Genomic DNA, 20596 nt, shown 5'->3' with positions numbered 1-20596 from the left:
AAATTTGAACTTAGCGTTAGAGCTGTTGACTTGATCAGAAAACCTTCTTTAATTTCAAATGCTTTTCTTAGAATTAGTCTATTACAGATAAGGTACAAACACATGGCCAATACTCAAACTGGGAACTGTGAGATCATTGTTAGATCAACTAGCAATCATCTCCTTCTTCTAGAGGTGAAAATTACAAGTAAAAACCTAGGCTTTACTGCTAGGACCCGGGATTTGTGAATTACACTTTAAAGACTACACTTTGTTCTGTAACATCCCCCCAAAGCATCTAGTAGTTAATAGATTCTCCAACCTTCTAGCAGATGCCTGAACAGGCATATAAAACTTATTGTAAGTAATAAAATCTTTCTTTTAATGACTTAATCTAAATCATTCTCACTTAAAAAAAAAAACAAAAAAACTCCTGTACTTCAGTCATTCAAAAGAATGTAGAAATTCTCACCTTACAGATCAAACTAGGAGGAAGTTTTTAAACAAGTCCTTTCTAAATTGTTCTTCTTAAGCTTCCAACTAGTGTTTTATTTACACCTGGAGCAAAAGAAATGTGAACCCACCCTGGTAAGACCAGAGGTCCAGAAGGGAGCAGCCACCTCAGAAAATAGACAGAGGAAGTCATAGATAGCTCTGTTCTGTCTAGCCCCTGCTGGCTCAGAGAGAAGGCAGGAGGACCCCTCTCCTGCCCTGCGAGCACTTGGAAGAAGGTACAGTCTCGTTTATATTGGCCTCCTCAGCACTTGACCCAGTACACAATGCATGTTAAATGAAAGGATGAAGTCTAATTATATATGTTATTCTTGATATACTAGGAGGGGAAGGATACTGCTTTGATATGATAAGAGGTTTATTTTGATCCAACAGCACTTTCTTGGTTGTGACTTGCAAATATATTCTCCCAGTCTGTGACTTGTCATTTCATTTTACTAACAAAGCCCTCTGCAGACTAAAAGTTTTAAGTTTTGATGAAATCCAATATAGCTTTTTTTTCTTTTATAGATTATACTAAGACCCCCAACCCTAAGTCAAAGATTTTCTATGTCTTTTATAAGTTTTATAGTTTTTTTTTTTAATGGTTAAATAGAGCTGTAATCCATTTTGAATTCATTTTTGTATAAGGTGTGATGATCTTTTCTTGTGATGCTTTTATGACATTAAGTTCACAGGATCTGCATAACTACCCTATTGAAATTTCGTATGTGAACTATTTCCACATCAATTTAATTATTCTGACGGTGTTGGAATATCTGAAGGTTGTAGGGCTGCTATGAGTCAGAATCGACCTCCCGGCAGTGGATTTGGATTTTGGGTTTTGAATCTCCTTGAATTAATCTTTAGAAATCATTTTAGCCATTTTCTCTTACTCTTTAGATCAAGGCTTCTCAACCTTGGTACCATTGGCCATCAGGACTGCATAAATCTTTGTTGTGGGGGAGCTGTCCTACGCCTTGTAGGATGTTTAGCAGCGTCCCAGTCCCACTAGATGTCAGTAGCATCCCCTCAACCAGTGTGACAACCCAAAATGTCTCCAGATTGTCACATGTCCCCTGGAATGCAAAGTCACCCCTGATGGAGAACTACTCTTCTAGATAACAGAAATAGCTACAGTTTGAGTGCTTACTATATGTTAGGCATGGTGCCAAGCAGTTAACATATATTATCTCCTTTAAAGGAGCCCTGGTGGCATAGTGGTTAAAGGGCTTGGCTGCTAACCGAAAGGTCGGTGGTTTGAATCCACCAGTTGCTCTATGGGAGAAAGATGTGGTAGTTTGCTTCTGTAAAGGTGACAGCCTTGGAAACCCTATCGGGTAGTTCTACTCTGTCCTATAAGGTCACTATGAGTCAGAATCGACTTAACAGCGATGCGTTTTGGGTTTGGTATCCCCTTTAATCCTCAGTACTTTTCTATGAAATAGGTATTCTCCCCATTGTATAGATGAGGGACCTGAGGCTGTGCATTATAGATTCTCACAGCCAGTGAGTGGCAGAATCAGGATTCAAAACCAGTGAGGACTGACTGCAAAATTAGTACCGCCCTTAAATGATAAACTACTCCGACTCCAGGAAATTAATAGAAATATTTTGTTAGTAAACTAGGGGGGAAAAAAAAGAAAAAGACAACCTCATTGGGATTTTAATTGCAATTGCATCATATCTCTAAATGAATTGGGGACACACTACCATACTTAACCATTTTCAATCCTGCTATATATATATATTTTTTTATCCAGAAGCACTGTCCATCTCTCATTTAAATCTTCTTTTATACCTTTCCGTAAAGTTTGGTTTTCTTCATCAGGGCCTTAGAGTTCCTTTTAAAGATTATTATTTGATGTTTTATATTTCTAGTGCTATTGAGAATAGGATCGTTCATATATATTTTCTAAATGGCCAACACCAACATATAGAAAGGAGTTGATTTTTATTGCATATTTAGCCACCTTATTGGTTCTAAAGACTTCTCACTTGATTCTTCTATACTACTACTATATAGTATTATATATATATATATATATATAATATATAATATAGAAGTATACTTCCTGACTTATGATGGGGCTTCGTTCCAATGACTGTGTCGTAAGTTGGTTCTGATGTAAGTCAAATCTCCCTTTTTTTTTTTCTTAGTTTTCATTACTATTGTCTTTTATTATCAATATCTTTATAAGGCTCATCTTAATTTGTCTCTGGGGGTTGGAAACATTACATATTAACTTACAGATAATGACATCGGCAAAATACGGCACAACATGTAATATGTGATGTAATATGTAGCACATGTTACTAATGGTAAGATGTAAAAAAAAAAAAAAAAAAGGACGGTCATAAGTGTGGTTTGTCATAACTCAAATATGTCCTAAGTCAGGAACTACCTGTACATACTTATATCATTTACACATAATGACCAAATTATCTGTTAATTTCTAATGATTTTATCTATATATAATTTCTCCATTCCTCAACCATAAGGGTGGGGAAAGACTTTCTAAATTAGATTTTATGCTTTATTGCATTTATTATAACCTTCATCATAAAGTTCATATGCACTTTGTTCCTGATGATACTTGCTTGTTGGACCAAAATAAACCTCTTTATCATATCAAAGCAGTATCCTCTCCATCCTAGGATACCAAGAATAGCACATGGAATTAGACTTCAAAGGAAATATTAACTTGAAACAGAACAGCAGATACTAAAGTGGTCAGACACTGTAATGAGGTCCCAGTGGGCCCATGAGCTAACTTTTAATTGTTCATCCTTTCATTTAACATGCATTGTGCGCTGGGTCAAGTGCTGAGGAGGCCAATATAAACAAGACTATGAGTCAGAATCGACTCGACGGCACTGGGTTTGGTTTTTTGGTTTGGTACCTTCTTCCAAGTGCTCGCAGGGCAGGACAGGGGTCCTCCTGCCTTCTCTCTTTGTAAGCAGAGGCTGGGTAGAGCAGAGCTATCTATGACTTCCTCTTTCCACTTCCTGAGGTGGCCGCTCCCTCCTGGGTCTCTGGTCTTACCAGGGTGGGTTCATACTTCTTTTGCTCTAGATGTAAAAAAAAGCTTAACTAGAACAATTTAGAAAGGACTTGATTAAAAACTTCTTCCTATCTGTAAGGTGAGAATTTCTACATTGTCTTGAATGGCTGGAGTATGGGATTTTGGTTCTTTTGTTTTTGTTTTTAGTGAAAATGATTTAAGTTTAGTCATTAAAAGAAAGATACCGTAAGTTTTGTTTGTCTGTCCAGGAATCTGCTTCAAAGTTGGAGAGCCTATTAGTTACTAGTTGCTCTGGGGGGAAGTTATAGGACAAAGGATCTGTGCGGTCTTTAAACTGTAACTCACGAATCCTGAGTCTTAGCAGTAAAGTTTAGGTTTTTATATATAAGATCCAGAAGAAGGAAAAGGTTGATAGTTGATTGTTTTAACCAATGATCTAGCAGCTTTTGGTTACAGTATCAGCCATGCGCATGTACCTTATCTGTAATAGACTAATTCTAACAAAAGCCATTGAAATTGAAGACGGTTTCCTGACCAAGTCAGCAGCTCTAATGTCAAGTTCAAGTTTTCATGCTAGTTTGGTAAAGACTTTAGATAGGTGGGTTTTATGACATTTTTTAAAGTCACCAATATTTCAGACTTCAGTATTATATATTATATGATAGACACAGCCACACTCTCACAGATACCACTGAAACCTGGAGATGAGATGTCCGGGTACATTCAGTCAATCAAATAGGTGGATCCACCAAAGGGAGCTAAATGAAGGGCGTGCCAGAGCAACTTTTGTGAGTTTAAAATTACTTCAAAGTTGTTACTGTTTTTAATCATTAAATACATTTGAGGGAAACTTCACTGTAGCTCTTCCCTGACACCATACCTCAAAATTTTTTTCAGATGGATCAAAATATTATCTATAAAAAGGCAACTTACAGTAAGTGAAACGAAATTAATCTAATGAAAAGAAATCCAAAGGTAAAAATTGAAAACTCTGATTATTTAAAATGTAAAAATTCTGTCAAACAGACAAAAGGCAAATGATCATTGGCTAAAAAATACATGTATTTGTAACATGTCTGGTCTCCTAAGCTATGTTGCCTCACCTTGCCACTGCTCATATGGATGTTGCCACTGTCTTTAATAATTTTCCACAGCCTTTCGCTGCCCACAAGAGCCATGAGTTGCCTCCAAAGTCAGGGAGCAGTCAAATGCCATCTGTCAAATGTCATTAGTCTAATGACTTAGACTAAGGGCAGTGATCTCTTTATTCAAACAATTCAAGAGTCCATGGTACTGGGTAGTAAATAAACTGATACCCTATTGTGTAGTTCTCAACTACTGTGTAGCTTCCCACTTAAAAAGTTTTGTTGACTTATGTCCCCTTCAGTCCCTCCAAGGAAGGAGTCTATGTAGAGAATCTGTCTGGACATATCATCTTAACCACTTTTTATTGGCCCTCTTCAGTGAGAGGGTGGTGGAGCGTAGAGGAAGAAGGCAGAGAGGTATCAGAGGTTGCTGAGGCCGTGTAGGATGAGGGCGAGTCGCCATAGGCATGCACTTCAAAGATAAAAGCTAGTCTTCATGGCATTTCTGCCTGGTCTAGCATTTGGCAAGATCTGTAACCGTAATACACAAAGAATTCTTATAAACCAGTAAGAAAAAGATAATCATAGGATGTGGGAAATAGAAAAAAATAAGCAAATGACATGAATAGGCAATTCACAAAAGAAGAACTAGAAATGGCCAGTCAATATTTCAAAAATTGTGATAAAACTACAAATAGCCAATGCAATGCCAATTTTCACCTATAAAACTGGTAAAATTTTTAAAATAGTACCAATTGTTTAGTGCTTATATATTTCCTCATGAAATACAGTGATTTTCTAAATTGATATTGTATCCTGCAGCCTTGCTAAATTCATTTATTAGTTCTACCTAATTTTTTTTGGTAGGTAGCTTAGTATTTTCTGCATACACAATTGTTTACTTCTAATAGTTTTACTTCTTTTCCGATCTGTATGTCTTTTTTTTACCCCCCTCTTAAGGCACTGGCTTGTACCTACAATACAATGCTGAACAGGAATGTTAAGAGCAGACATCTTTGTCTTGTTTCCCATGACAGAGGGAGACGGTTACATCCTTCACTATTAAGTATGATGTAAGCTCTCTAGGTTTCTTTGTAGATGGCCCTTAATGAGGTTGAAGAAGTTTCCTTCTATTCCTAGTTTGCTGAGAGTTTTTATAATGAATGGATGTTGAATTGTCAAATGCTTTTTCTGCATCTATTGATATGATTATATGGTTTTTCTCCTTTATTTTGTTAATATGGTGAATTGTATAAAATTTCAAATGTTCAACCATCCTTAAGTCCAAAGATAAATGCTTCTTGGTCCTAATGTATTATCCTTATTATATATTGCTGGATTTGACCTTATAATATTCTAAGCAAATAAAAAAATCAGAAGCAAATTTTTTATATAACTTCATGAGGGATTTTTGTCTGTAATTTCCCTTGTAATATCTTTATCAGGTTTTGGTATTAGGGAAATCTGGCCTCGTAAAAAGGACTGGGAAGTGTTCCTTTCTCCTCTGTTGTCTGAAAGAGTTTATTTAGGATTGGTATTTTTATTTTAAATGCTAGTGTTTATCAGTGAAGTTATTTGGGCCTGAAGTTTTATATGTTGGAAGGCATTTTAACTCAAAATTCAATTTCTCTAGTAGATAAAAGGCTACTGATAGTGTGTTGTTCAAGGAATTTGTCCATTTTATTGAAATTACTGGCATAAGCTGTTCCTGATTTAAGTTCTATAGGATCTGTAGTGATATCTTCTCTTTTATTCCAGATATTGATAATGTGTGTCTTCTCTTTTTCTTCATCAATCTTGCCTAGGAGCTTATCAATTTTAATGAAATTTCCAAAGAATCATATTTTCATTTCAGTGATTTTACTCTATGGTTTTTCCCTTTCTGTTTTGTTAATAGAAATCAATTTCCTTCCTTACTCTTACCTGTACATAATCATTAGAGTGGCTAAAATTGAAAGGGCCTGTAATCTCAAGTGTTGGTGGGGATGTGTAGCAACTGAAACTCTCCTCTTACTGGTAGGAAAGTAAAATGGTACAACCACATGGGAAAAGTTTGACAGTGTCTTATAAAGTTAAGCATATTTTATGAGGCCCTAAAATTTCAGTCCTACTTATTTACCCAAGAGAAATGAAACACACATGTTTACTAATAAAACTTCAAGCAGTAAGGAATAATGAGACTTGAAATCTAGTGGGAAATCCATAGGTCACACCATACTAAAAGTCACAGATGCTTCTATCAATGAAACCAAACCGAACCTACCGCCATCAGGTCCATTCTGACTGATGGCAACCCCATGTGTTACAGAGTAGAACTGTTCCATAGGGTTTTCATGGCTGTAATCTTTACAGAAGCAGATAAAAAAAAAAAAAAAAAAAAATTTCCCATGGCACTGCTGGGTGCCTTCAAACCGCCAACCTGTAGGTTAGCAGCTGATCACAAATCATTTGTACCACTCAGGCTCCTCCTCCTATCAATATAATAGGCTTATTCTGTGCTCCTAAAGTCACTGGATTTGAGAGTCTTCTTATTCTTGGTTAATGTCATATGTTGCCAGTGGAGGTGGGTGGCATGGTGAATGGATAGGAGTACTCTGTGAAATCTGAACCAACTGGTTGTAAGACCACAGAGACAGTTAAAAACACTCTGACCTGCATGTTCTTCATTTGTGACTGAGGACAACAAATGTGTCTCCTATTTAATGACCTACATATTTGATGTCCTCTCCTCCACATTTGGTTGTGAAATAAAAAGTCTTGTAGCTTGTAAGATCACTGTGGTAAGTAAAATGTCCAGTAATAGTGGAATGTCCTAAAAAACATCGTTCACATGACAATCCCTGTGTGTTCTCCCTCAGAGAAAGAAGAAAAATTGTCTGTTAGCCATTATATAGACATTTTGGTATGGTGATAATAGCTTCTAGCTAGGAATTAGAATACCTAGGTTCTTATTCTTAACGGAAACGCTGGTGGTGTAGTGGTTAAGTGCTACGGCTGCTAACCAAGAGGTTGGCAGTTCGAATCCACCAGGCGCTACTTGGAGACTCTATGGGGCAGTTCTGCTCTGTCCTGTGGGGTCGCTATGAGTCAGGATCGACTCGACGGCAGTGGGTTTTGGTTTTTGTTTGTTCTTAACATTCGCTGACTGTGTGGTCTAGACCTGGGGTGGGGCAAGTTACTTAACTTCTCTGAATCTTAGTTTTTTTCTCTAAAATGTGGATAACAAAACCAGTTACAAAGATCAAGGCACAGTGACATATGTGGAAGTATTGCATACAATAGAGAGTGCTTTATACAAACACAGGGAAATAGACCTGTGCAAAAATCCCATCATTTTCTTTGAAAGGAACAGTTGGGCCAGGAGAGGGTGGAGAGCCTCTGTAGTTGCTTCTGTTCTCTGAGAAGAATGTCAGTTTTCAAGACCCTGTAAGTTCTTGCTAGATGAGAGAAGTTCTGAGCTAGGTAGGGAGATGCCCAGGAAATAGAACTGTCAGGGAAAGAAGAGGAAGTAAGCTGATGGAAAGTTAAAACAACTGAGGCACGGGAGAGAGGAAAATATATGCATAGTTAGCAGCAGTTAAGTTTCCTTCAACAGGACCTTGGATCCAATATTAATAAAAGAGAAATAAAACTGAAGTCGAAGTACGTAAGCATCCCATATCCTTAGCGATGACTCTTGCTGTTGGTGTCAGCAGGCTTCTATTTCGGTCTCCTGTGTCATTGAGATAACTTTTAGATTGAGACTTTCTAAGTTTATCCAGACGGAAGAGCAGCACCTTAAGTTTTTCCTAGCCTGTGGTCATAATCTTCATGGTCGTTTTTTTTTTTTTTTTTTAATCGTGTTTTGTTTTTGTTTTTACAGGTAGCTTTTACTTGTACCATTTATCTCAAATAAGGTCTCAGCATTGTGGCTCCCACTTACCTAGCATAGTTTCAGGCTGCGTAGCTCAAAAGATTAGCGGTGTTTGAAAAATATTTTTATGACTTAATTCAGTTGTACTTAAAATATACAATGTGCTGTGCTAGTCAAAAAATATTATCCTATAACAATAGATCTTTAAACTTAAGATACGTACACAGATACACATACACAGGCATATCTCCTTTCAGTACACTTTATTGCATTTCACAGATAAATTGTGTTTTTCACAAATTGGAAGGTTTGTGGCAACCCTGCATCAAGTAAGTCTACAGACGCAGGGAAAAAAAAACATTAATTAGTACTAAATCTTCTTAAAATGTCTTGGTGAATTATACGATAGGATTTCAATTTTTTTCTTATCACCATTACCCTATTGTTATCAAAGCTGTAATATATATTTTTCATCTAAGTGTGTGTGTTCTTAATAGAAATGTATAGGAAGCCCTGGGTTTAGGTGTTGTATATATTACGTTTTGAGGGATAATAGATCCACTTCACCATTGAAAAAATTTTTCCTTGCCATTATAAAGTAGTATGTATTTATTGTAGATCATCTGTAGGAAAAGTAGAAAAAAATAGTCTCTTTTCGTTGGAAGCTCTACTGTTAATATTTTTTTCTATAATTGTTTTTACATATTTGATTTTATAATGTATATACAGTATTGGAACCCATCTCTTTCCTGTTAATATTAAGCATTTTCATCATCAAAAACTTACAATCCATTGTAATAGCTATATAAGACCATCATATGGACATGTCAGTATTTCCATGTCATTCTCCTAATGCCGAATGGATAGATCCTTTCTGGTTACTTTGAAATTTTTGCAAAGTTGATAGATGAATATTATCTCTGTAAAATTTTATTTTTTTAATTACTAATGACATCTGATTTTTTTTTTTTAGATGTTAGCCATTTCTGTTTCTTTTTAACGAGCTGAGTTTCAGTCTGTTATCCAAATATTCTTAGGAATTCTTATTAATTATATAATCTTTCATATTAAGGATATTAACTATTTGGTAACATGTATTGTAAATAATACAGTTTGGCCTACCATTTTTTTCTGATTATAAAAGTAATATTGGGGTACCAAGTTTTGAAAACACAATTAAACACGTAGCAGGAAATAAACCTTATTCTATCCATTTCCAACATTCATATATATAATGTTGTTTAACTGGATTCATACTATGCATTCTTGGTACTCCGCTTAGTTCATGTAACAATGGAAAATAATGGAAAACTTTAATAAATGTTTTACACTTAAAACTGCCATATATTACTCCATCATGTAGAACTGCCATTAATTTAATATTGCCTTAAAGATGGACATTTAGTTTTAAATTTTTCACTGGTATAAACATTGTGATGTTCCTAAGATAAATTATAAAAAGTGGAATTGCTAGACCAAATTTGATTTAAATCACCCTTTAATTTGATTTAAATCATCCTTCCAAAAGGCTGTATAAACTCAATACCCACTAGCAGTGTTTAGAATACCTGTTCCTCTGTAGCTTACCAACAATGAGTATTTCTATTTTTAAAAGATATTTTATCGTGATTTTGGAGAAAATTTACAGTAGCAAATCAGGTTCTCCTGTAACAATTTCTGTACATATTATTCAGTGACATTGGTTACACTTTTCACAGTGTGTCAGCATTCTCATTATTTCCATTCTGGTTGTTCTGTTTCCACTAATCTAGCTTCCTTGTCCCCCTTACCTTTGGTCTAGGCTAAATATTGACTCTTGGGTTTCATTTAGATAATTGTTCAGAGGAGCAAGTACTCATGGTGATGTTATTTATTTTATGAGTCGCTCTGTCTTTTGGCTGATAGGTTAGCTCTGGGAGTGGCTGGAGTTCCCAGTTTAAAGGGTAACCCAGGTTGATAGTCTCAGGGGTTCCTCTAGTCTCTACTGATCCAGTTAAGTCTGGCCTTTTTTAGGAATTTGAGTTTTGTTCTACATTTTTTTCCCATTCTATCCAGGACCATCTATTGTGTTCCTGATCAGAATGGTCAGTAGCAGTAGCTGGGCACCATCTAGTTCTTCCAGTCTCAAGGTAGGTGAGGCCGTGGTTCGTGTAGATTATTAGCCTTGTAGACTAATTTCTTCTTTGAGTCTTTGATTTCCTTCTTTTTCTCTTGCTCCAGCTGCATAGAGACCAATAGTTGTGTATTAGATGGCTGCTCGCAAGCTTGTAAGACCTCAGATGCTACTCATCACAGTAGGATGCAGAACATTATCTTTATGAGCTATGTTATGCCAGTTGCCCCTGCACTGAGACTAGAGTCTATCTATTTTTGAATTAACTTTTAGGCACAGTTTACATATAGTAAATGCACCCATTTAAGTTCATATAATTCATTGAGTTTGACAATGTAATCACCACCCTAATCAAGACAGAATGTTCCCATCACCCCAGAAAGCACCTTCTTGCACTTTTGCATCAGCGCCTTCTCCTCCCCACCCCCCGACCTCCACCCCAGCCCTAGGTAACCACTGATACGTTTTCTGTCAGTATGGATAATATTCTATCACAATAGATTATAAATGTTTTAGAATTTTATATAAATGTAACATAAATACATACATAGAGTGTGTATTCTTGGCAGCCTGAATTCTTTTCCTTGGCGTGTCTTTGAGATCCATCCTTCTTGTTGCCTGAATCAGTATGATCCTTTTTTTGTTTTTGAGTAAAATGCCATCTTATGAAAATACCAAAGTGTGTTTACTCATTCACCTGGTGGTAGACATTTAGGTTGATTCTAGTCTGGGACTACTTCTACTGACTAGTGCTAAGGAATACTTGTATAAGTCTTTAAGCTGGGACTCTGTAAAAAGAGATACTGTACTTTGTTTTCAAAACTAGGATGAAGGTTTGTGGACTTAAGGTATATCACCCACTGTGTCAAGTCGATTTCCTAAAAGAAAGCCAAATCTTGTTTTGAGATCAAATTAGCAGGATGAGGCAATGGTGCAGGATATAATTTTGAGACATCTTGGAAAGCTGTCTGGAAAGCACCTGACCACCCTCCTCCTGTAGCAGCCGCAATGCATAAGGCTCCTATTGCTCACAGCCCTCCCCCGCTGCCACCACCACGATGTCTTCTGGCTCCTGACAAGTCTAGGAACCCTGCCAAGTCAGTCCCTGTCCCCTCCCATGACGGGAGGGTCAGAGGCGAAAATAACGCCAGGCATCATGCTGTTTAATGCCAGGTCCCCTAAATAGCTCCAGGCTGCGGTCGCGGGGTCAGGCTACTCCACAGGCCACTGGAGCGTCTGCCCAGTGGCCTCTAGGGTATTCTGTGCCCTCTTCTCAGCTACAAGAGAATTGTGAGTATATGACTCAGGAAGATTCTGTGTAGAGATCTGTAGGGCCTACCTTCTTGAAGTAGAATGCAAACTTCTTGAGAGCAAGAAGCATGCCTTATACACATTTTCATATGTGCCAGGTACATAGTAACCATCGAGTCAATTCTGAGTCATAGAGACCCTATAGGACAGAGTAGAACTGCCTCAGGGTTTCCAAGGCTGTCATCTTTACAGAAGCAGACTGCCACATTTTTCTCCTGTGGAGCAGCTGGTGGGTTCAAACTGCCAACATTTTGGTTAGCAACCAAGCACTTTAACCACTGTTTCACCAGGGCTCCTTATGGTACATAGTAGGTACTCAAATATGGTTTTGGATAACGTATAATCTAAGCCTGACACATGGACTGTTGTTTATAAATACCCATTAAGATCAGAAAGTTGAAGTATGGTCTTTAACAATCAAATGCTTCCAATAAAATATATTTAGTTATCACCTTGAGTCAAATAGTTTTCCCTGAAACTGTAGCTAATGGCAGAAGAGTAATTGTATCTGTGAAAATGGCGCGGGGACAACGTCTGGCCTCCTGTAATTTCCCATGGGAGAAGGAGTATGAAGATCAATAACCCAAGGCTGATTTCTATGAGGCAGAGGTCAGACATGCTCTTTGCCATCTTTACCAATTCTGACACCAAATGTCCCTCCCACGGCACTCTCTACTTCTCTGCTGCATTCGACCAATTCATTGCAACGGCCACACAGAACTCGCCATACTCATGATTATGGGGTTTATTAGGGAAATAACAGGTTACAATTCAGGCTCAGGAACACTCAAGGATAGTTTTTCCATCTAGACAGCCTCTTCCCAGCCATGCTCGTGTGCTCCCTGGCCCTAGGCCTCTGCCCAAAAGCACTTAGCTTTCTCTCTCTGTGGGCCAGGAAGCCTGCCATACCATCTCCTGCTGCCAGGTCTCTACCATCTTCAATGTTATAGCTTCCTCTCTGTCTCTGTCTCTGTCTCTCTCTCTGTTTCCGGGTTCCAGGAGCTTCTCAGCACAGGGATCCTGGATCCAAAGGATGTGCTGGCTCCCTGCGCTGTTCTTCCTTTGTGGTGGTGGGATCCTCTCTTTTTCCCTCCCTCTGGGGTGGCTCATTTCAAGCCCAGCAAGTTAGCAAAACTGACCAGTCTCTTCGGTGAGCCACAATTACCCTATCACACAGTCCCACACAATGACTTGGGTGGGAGTTACAAGGCCATGGGAGAAAGGCCACACAGAAGTGATCCATTGCACCATAGTATCTTATGCTAAGTTATGTTGTGTGTGTTATTTTGTTCTGTTGTCTTGAGGTAGAAACTAATAGACAATAAACATTTCCTTTTCTCTTCCCAATCCCCTTTCTGTGGCAGGGACCATTTTAATGCAAGCACTAAAATTCTGAGGTTCTGAGAGTATTTTTCAGGAAATTAAACTTGGAATTTAGGAGAGTTTACTCCCACCTGTCTGTCATTGGAGGCTTACATGTTGCTATGATGCTGAACAGGTTTCAGTGGAGCTTCCAGACTAAGACAGACTAGAAGGAAAGGCCCGGTGATCTACCTCTGAAAATCAGCCAACGAAATCTCTATGGATCACAAAGGTCCGATTTGCACCCAATCATGGGGATGGCACAGGACCAGGCGGTGTTTCATTACCTGGTACATGGGGTCTCCATGAGTTAGGGGCTGACTCAACAGTAGCAATCAACAACAACATTCTTTTTATTAAGGGCATCATGATAGCAAATACCACTAGTGCAATGGGAATAAGGTTTTGTAGAGAAAAATGGTTCAGAAAGCTTTTCAGGAAAATACATCCCACATAAAGGAAGATAGGTCTTTAATAAATTAAGCTTTGCAGATGGAAAGAGTAAAACGCATGCTCATTTATATAGCAACCTCTTTCACTGACATTCAGCCTTGTCTATTGCTTGTAGCAGAATGAGGTTTTTACTGGGTGTGTTTCTCTCCCTTCAGTTCACAGATATTGGGACCTTTGAGACAGTGTGGCAAGTCAAGTTCTACAACTACCACAAGCGAGATCATTGCCAGTGGGGAAGCCCCTTCTCCGTCATTGAATATGAATGCAAGCCCAATGAGACTCGCAGCCTCATGTGGGTGAACAAGGAGTCCTTCCTCTGAAGACGAAGGCTCTTTCTGATGTTGCTGGACAATCTCTTAAGAAATCCACTTTTAGGTAAACCAGCACAAGCCTTATTCAAGGCATGCCACACCATTGCTGTACGGATGACCTACTAGCCCCAGTTATTCTGAAAGTGTAATTCCCTGATGCAATATCCCTGACGTAAGAGATCATGACCCACCATCACTGAAAAGATTCCTTTCTGTATTTTGTGCTGGTGATCCTGCAGCCAGTTGTTCTCAGTCCTGCTTGACTGGAGCTCAGTAGAAGTGCCAGTATGTCCTACACTTGGTGGTTGCATTGACTATGATATTTTGGTTTCCAAGTTGAGTGATTCCCCCTTCTTTGTTAAATGTTAAATAATAATAATAATGTGTATGGGTTCTCCCACAGGTAATATGGTAACATGTAACTTGCAACGTTTTCCAACAAGGCAGGCTTTGTGAAAATGTCATACAAACAGCAGTGAATGGGACTCAAGTGTTCGCTTCCTGTAAACAGCTCTGCTTGTTCAGGCAGGAATGATGACAAATGAAAGGACAGATCTTTGATACATAAGTATTTATAACTTATTAAAACTCTCTCAAGTAAGTTAAGGTATTCTGCTTATACCCTAGTGGAAATGGGGAAAATCATTGCTGTGGATCCCTGTTAAGTAAGGTTTACCCCTCTGGCAAGCTACCCTCATGTTCAAACGTGTGTATTGACGGCCTCTCCTGCATTCGTGTCCCTTGAACTTTGTAAATCTGTGTATGGAGCTGTAATCAACTTTTGATATTTCTTAATAAAGGCACTGAAAAGCACGTCCTAGTTGTACTCTTAATTTGGGCAGCAGATATTCTAGCAGGTGGGCTTCTGCTTCAGGCCAGCTCCACTCAGATCTCTTCGTCTACACTGTAGGCTAAGGGGGATGTATTCGGGCTAGAATTAGCACACCTACTCATAAATCTAGCACCCATCTGATAGTTTGTCATACTGCAGTGGCTTGAGTGTTGCTATGATGCTGGAAGCTATGCCACTGGTATTTCAAATACCAAGAGGGTCACCCATGTTAGACAGGTTACAGTGGAGCTTCCAGACTAAAACAGACTAGGAAGAAAGGCCTGGGGATCTACTTCTGAAATTAGCCAATGAAAACCCTATGGATCACAACAGATACTGTCCAATAGAGTGCCGGAAGATGAGCCCCCTTGGTTAGAAGGCACTGAAGATACAGAGTGGTCACAACAATGGATTGTAGTATACCAACAATCATGAAGATGGCGCAGGGCCAGGCAGCATTTCATTCTGTTATACATAAGATCGCCATGAGTCAGAGCTGACTGGACGGCAACTAACATTCACAGGTCACCTCTGACTGTTAATAGGAGTATTCCAGCTGGGATCAATGGGGCTTACCCAGGCAATCAAAAAAAAAAATGCTTGTCCCACTTCTCTCTGCATTCCTCCTTCCGTGGGGACCACTGTCCCATCAGCCAGCTTTGTAGCTGAGCAGTAGGAGGACATGGTGCTGTAACAGTGTACGCATACCAGGGGTGAGACCTCGTGTGTGCTCCCTGAGCACTACAAGGTACCTGGCACAAAGCGTGTACTCCATATTGTTTGGGGATGAATTCCCTAAGAAGGAAACAAACTTCCTTTTGAAAAGTTACTTCCTACTTTGCAACAGTATTGTAATATTTACTTAGATAGCACAGATCCTCTTGTGTCAGAAAACAATGAGAGATTGGAGACTGTTCTTTTGCCACCTGAAGGCCCTTCAAATAAAAATATGCAAGACTAATAGAAGTATTTTAAAGAGTGGTTTATTGTAGACTGGGTTTGGAAGGTAGGCAAGCAAAACCTATTCCCCTCTACCTTACCTGCAGTGAGGCTGTACTGCCACCAGGGAACAGCAGGGCTTGGCTTTGGATTAATCATAAATGAGGTTAAAAGAGATCAGTATGTTTCTCAATTGTCCTGTTTTTCAAAAACAATAGTGTCTAATACAACTATGGAGGCCTGGTGCACAGTGGTTAAGACCTCCGCTGATAACCAAAAGTTCAGCAGTTCAAATCCACCAGCCGCTCCTTGAAAACCCTATGGGGCAGTTCTACTCTGTCCTACAGGGTTGCTATGAGTGGTAATTGACGTGATGGCAGCGGGTTTGCATTTTGGTTTTAACACAGCTGCTAAATATAAGCATTAATACATTCCTAGTTATTATATTTAAAAACCAGTCCTCAATTATTTAAGCAAACATTGAGATATTTAGAACTGTGAATTTACTACAGGCAGAGGCTTATGTTTTCTTCCAGAATAGCCAGTAAAAATGCACAGTGATTAAAAATAACAACAAAAAAATCCCATTGCCGTCGAGTCGATTCCAACTCATAGTGACCCTATAGGACAGAGTAGAACTGCCCCATAGGGTTTCCAAGAAGTACCTGGTGGATTCAAACTGCCAACCTTTTGGTTAGCAGCTGAGCTCTTAACCACTGTGCCACCAAGCTCCATGAAGGTTAAATTTCACTGAGTAGAACCGTGTGCTCCACAGGGTTTTCAATGGCTGATTTTTAAGAAGTAGATTGCCAGATCTTTCTTTCAAGGCACTTCGTGGTGGATTTGTATGTCCAGCCTTTCAGTTAGCAGCTGAGTGCATTAACTATTTGCACCCAGGGACTCCAAAACAAGGAGTTAGACTAGTTGAATTATAAAGTCCTTTAGGACTTATCATCTGTACCTCTAGTCTATATTCCTTAAAAAAAAAAAAAAACTCTGTGTGGGTGTGTTTTCCTTGGGCTAGAGGAGAGGGTAAATCCAAGGAGGTGGGGAGGAGATGAAGTAAACAGGAAATCTTAACAGCTAATCTGCCATGTTAAATGATCTCTCCTGGCATATACTGTTGTATTTAGGATTGGACTGAAGCCCAGTCTCTCTGGCTACTTCTCATAGCTCTCCTCCTACTCCAGAATTTGAATGCTCAGCTATATCAAGCTGCTGAGTTGAAACTTTGCCTCTCAGCCATCTGGAACGGCTATTTTTATACAAGTTGTAGCCATGTCTCTCTACTTCTAAGCATCAGATGGCTACCCAGAAGCTTGAGGAACTAGGCCATCCTTCTAATTATGATGAAGCCTAAAATCCTTTTGAACAGGCGGAAGAGTAGAAATGCCTTGAATTTATATTTTGTGACACCTCATTTATTGAGAAGTGACTTATCCAGCCATCTAACCTAGCTGGATCACAGTTGAGAACAGAAAACATGCCAAAAAATAAAGAGCACTGTCACGTGTCATAGAGTCCATTCACGAAAGGCTTGGGTCTTTTCTCCGAGCCTCCTGACTCCTGTTTTGGACACAGTTTTAACATGTGGGGTGGTCTGGTTTCTGGCCCTTTGGAAATTAGAAGAAGAACAAAAAGAAAGAGGAGAATTTGTAGAGGCAGGTATATTGTAAATACATTTTTCACAGTGAAGGAGGACAAAGAAAAAATATAAAAAGGAGACAAAGTAAGTGAAAAAGTATAATAAGTAGGGACACAATCTTGTCCTCAACCACAGTCATTGCTATGGCTGTCAAATAAAATGATATACATAACGAAGGCCCTGAGTCAGTTAGGAAGATAATCCATTATCTTCAACAAGGCATTCTCATGGCTCAGTGTTTGAGTTCAGACTCTGGAGCCAATTGCCTTGATTCAAATCTTAGCTCAGTCACTTAATAGCTGTGTGACCTTAGGCAAGTCACTTAATATCTCTGTGCCTTGATTTTCTCATTTGGAAAATGGAGATAATAATAGTACTTACTTGGTAGAGTTGTTGTGAGAAGTAAGTTAATGTACATGAAACATTGAGAAAAGTGCTTGGCACATAAACACATTATTATTTGGTACATTTTGCTTAAAAAGGGAAAAATATGTTTTAAAAAAATCACTAAAAATGCTGAGAAAAATTGAAGGTGCTTAAAGAGATAAAATTCATTTTCCTAGGATAGTCCATGTATCAATTTGAAATAATGCCCAAAGATCGTGTTTCATTTTTATACCAAAAAATTAATGGATGTAGAAATAATATTTTCAACTATTTAAAAATAATGTTTGAAGCAGTGTATCTTCAGATAGGCTAGGAAAAGGATTATTGCCAAATGAGGCTTCATAAAGTCTCTCTTATAAAGACCCAGTTTTGAATAATATGTAACATAGCAGTTTTGAATAATATGTAACATAGGTACAGATTCAGAGAGCTGAAAATCTGGTAAAAATCAAGAATGATGTCAAAAGGTCTATTATTTCTTTTCATCCCCATAACAATCCTGTGAGAGATGGAAAAATAAGGTTCAAGTTTATAAGAAACCACCTTATTTGATCCTCAGTTTTCTCATTTATGAAATAGCGATAATAATATTCACTTCACAAAGGGTGTAAGGATATCACATGTAAAGCTCCTTCTTCCCCTCCTCCCCATCGCATTCCTCCTGACAAACATATTTCATTAAAAATGACATCATCCCTACCTCATACTATACAAAAAATCAACTGAAAATGGATCAACAACTTAAATATAAGAGCTAAAACCATAAAACTCTTAGAAGAAAACATATGTGTAAATCTTTAGGACCCAGTATGTAGCAATGGATTCTCAGATTTGACACCTAAAGCACAAGCAACAACAACAAAAAAAATTGGACTTCATCAAAATTAAAAACTTCTGTTCATCAAAGGAAATGATTAAGAAACTGAAAAGACAACCTACAGAATGGGAGAAAATATTTGTAAATCATATATCTAATAAGGGCTTAATATCCAAAATATATGAAGAACTCCTAAAACTCAACAACAAAAAAGACAAGCAAACTAATTTTTTAAAACGAGAAAAGGAATTGAATAGACATTTCTCTAAAAAAAGATATTCAAATAGCCAATAAACACATGAAAAAATGCTCAATATCATTAGTCATTAGGGAAATACAAATCAAAATCACAATGAGATACCACTTCATTGCCACTGAAAAAACCAAACCCATTGCCATCAAGTCAATTCCGACTCACAGTGACCCTATAGGACAGAGTAGAACTGCCCCATGGGGTTTCCAAGGAGCTCCTGGTGGATTTGAACTGCCGAACTTTTGGACAGCAGCCATAGCTCTTAAGCACTACGCCACCAGGGTTTCCTCACTCCCATTAGCATGACTATTTTCAGAAAAAACGGAAAACGGCAAGTGTTGACAAGGATGTGGAGAAATTGGAAAACTCATGCATTGCTGGTGAGAATGTAAAATGGTTCAGCTACTGTGGAAAACGCTTCGATGGTTCTTCAAAAAAAACATAAAATTACCATGCTGTTGGTCTCAGGGAGCATCTAGCTCGATTGGCATAACGTAGTTCATAAAGAAAATGTTCTACATTCTACTTTGGTGAGTAGTGTCTGGGGTCTTAAAAGCCTGTGTACAGCCATCTAAGATACTCCACTAGTCTCACCCCACCAGGACCAAGGGAGAATGAAGAAAACTGAAGACACAAGGCAAAGATTAGTCCAAAGGACTAATGGACCACAACTATCATGGCATCCACCAGACTGAGTCCAGTACAACAAGATGGTGCCCTGTTACCACCACTGACCGTTCTGACAGGGATCACGATAGAGGGTCCCAGACAGAGCTGGAGAAAAATGTAGAACAAAACTCTAATTCAGAAAACAAAACAAAACAAAAAAACCAGACTTACTGACCTGACAGAGACTGGAGAAACCCAGAAAGTATGGCCCCAGATGCCCTTTTAGCTCACTAATGGAGTCACTCCCGAGGTTCACCCTTCAGCCAAAGATTAGACAGGCCCATAAAACAAAACGAGCCTAAGGGGCATACCAGCCCAGGGGCAACGACTAGAAGGCAGGAGGGGATAGGAAAGCTGGTAATAGAAAACCCAAGGTAGAGAAGGGAGGTGTTGACATGTCGTGGGGTTGTTACCCAATGTCATAAAACAATAGGCGTACTGTTTAATGAGAAGCTAGTTTGTTCTGTAAGGCTTCATCTAAAGTACAATAAAAAAAATTACCATGTTGTTATTGTTGTTAGGTGCCATTTGTTCTGACTCATAGCGACTCTATAAACAACAGAGCAAAACACCGCTGGTCCAGCACCATCCTCACAATCATTGCTATGTTTGAACCCAAAGTTGCAGCCACCATGTCAATCCATCTCGTTGAGGGTCTTCCTCTCTTTCACTGACTCTCTACTTTACTAAGCATGATTTCCTCTTCCAGGGACTCATCCTTCCTGATAACATGTCCAAAGTACACATGAGACAAAGTTTCACCATCCATGCTTCTAAGGAGCCTTTTGGCTGTACTTCTTCCAAGACAGACTTGTTCATTCTTCTGGCAGTCCATGGTATTCTTTGCCAACACCTTCATTCAAAGGCATCAATTCTTCTTTGGTCTTCCTTGTTCATTGTCCAGCTTTCGCATGCATATGCAACAATTGAAAATACCACGGCTTGGGTTAGGCACACCTTAGTCCTCAAAGTGACATCTTTGGTTTTTAATGCTTTAAAGAGGTCTTGCAGCAGATTTGCCCAATGCAACATGGCATTTGATTTCCTGACTGCTGCTTCCGTGGGCATT

The 20596-nt window shown here is 38.7% G+C and overlaps 1 protein-coding gene across 2 annotated transcripts in view; it reads left to right on the top strand.

Annotated features, from left to right (window-relative positions):
* Window positions 1-14798, top strand: part of CNRIP1 (cannabinoid receptor interacting protein 1) — a 31305-nt gene extending 16507 nt beyond the window's left edge. For both annotated transcript variants that reach the window (XM_003413654.4, XM_010593621.3), the window contains exon 4: window positions 13830-14798. In XM_003413654.4, coding sequence (XP_003413702.1) covers window positions 13830-13994 — 165 coding nt within the window. In that variant the 3' untranslated portion in view covers window positions 13995-14798. The remainder of the gene's footprint in view (window positions 1-13829) is intronic.
* The last annotated feature ends 5798 nt before the right edge of the window (window positions 14799-20596 follow it).

Source organism: Loxodonta africana, chromosome 15 (assembly GCF_030014295.1).
Source record: "Loxodonta africana isolate mLoxAfr1 chromosome 15, mLoxAfr1.hap2, whole genome shotgun sequence".
Lineage (NCBI taxonomy): Eukaryota > Metazoa > Chordata > Mammalia > Proboscidea > Elephantidae > Loxodonta > Loxodonta africana.
The sequence above is the reverse complement of the archived record's forward strand: the minus strand, read 5'-3'. Positions and strand labels throughout refer to the sequence as shown.